The sequence below is a fragment of the Aptenodytes forsteri genome, unplaced genomic scaffold (genome assembly GCF_000699145.1).
Source record: "Aptenodytes forsteri isolate BGI_AS27 unplaced genomic scaffold, ASM69914v1 Scaffold168, whole genome shotgun sequence".
Classification (NCBI taxonomy): Eukaryota; Metazoa; Chordata; class Aves; order Sphenisciformes; family Spheniscidae; genus Aptenodytes; species Aptenodytes forsteri.
Genome location: NW_008796047.1, coordinates 420,037 through 420,459, shown reverse-complemented (window position 1 = coordinate 420,459; position 423 = coordinate 420,037). Strand labels below are relative to the sequence as shown.

Sequence of the window (423 nt, the reverse complement as noted above, 5' to 3'; positions counted from 1 at the left end):
GATGCCCCAGAATGGGGGGGGGGGGGGCTGTATCCCCCTCCCCATCCCTCTCCCCTCTCTTCCAGCTTCCTCTGCCTGGTCCCGGAGGAGGCGAAGACCTCCTCGTGCATGGAGGAAGGTGGCTACGACACCTACGTGCACGATGCCCTGGGCTTGGTGAGTGGCTGGGGGGGTGGTCCCCATCCCCGGCGGTGCCGGCCCCTGCTCTGGCTCTCGCCCACCATCACCCCCCCCTCCCCCCCCGGCCAGGTCCAGGCGTGCCGTGCCAGCGCGGCCCCGTGTGGGTGGCCCCCGGCCCCCCGGCCCCTCGACGCCTGCCACCCCGAAGCGACATTTTACGAGGGCCACTTCCTCAAGGTGCTGTTTGACCGGATGACTCGGATCCTGGACCAGGTACGGGGGCGGCCAGTCGAGATGCCAGGG

The 423-nt window shown here is 70.7% G+C and overlaps 1 protein-coding gene across 1 annotated transcript in view; it reads left to right on the top strand.

Moving 5' to 3' along the window:
• Nucleotides 1-423, top strand: part of FAM160B2 (family with sequence similarity 160 member B2) — a 5,530-nt gene that overhangs the window by 4,325 nt on the left and 782 nt on the right. The window contains 2 exon segments of the mRNA XM_019473902.1: nucleotides 38-156; nucleotides 250-404. Of these exon segments, the coding sequence (XP_019329447.1) occupies nucleotides 38-156; nucleotides 250-404 (274 nt within the window).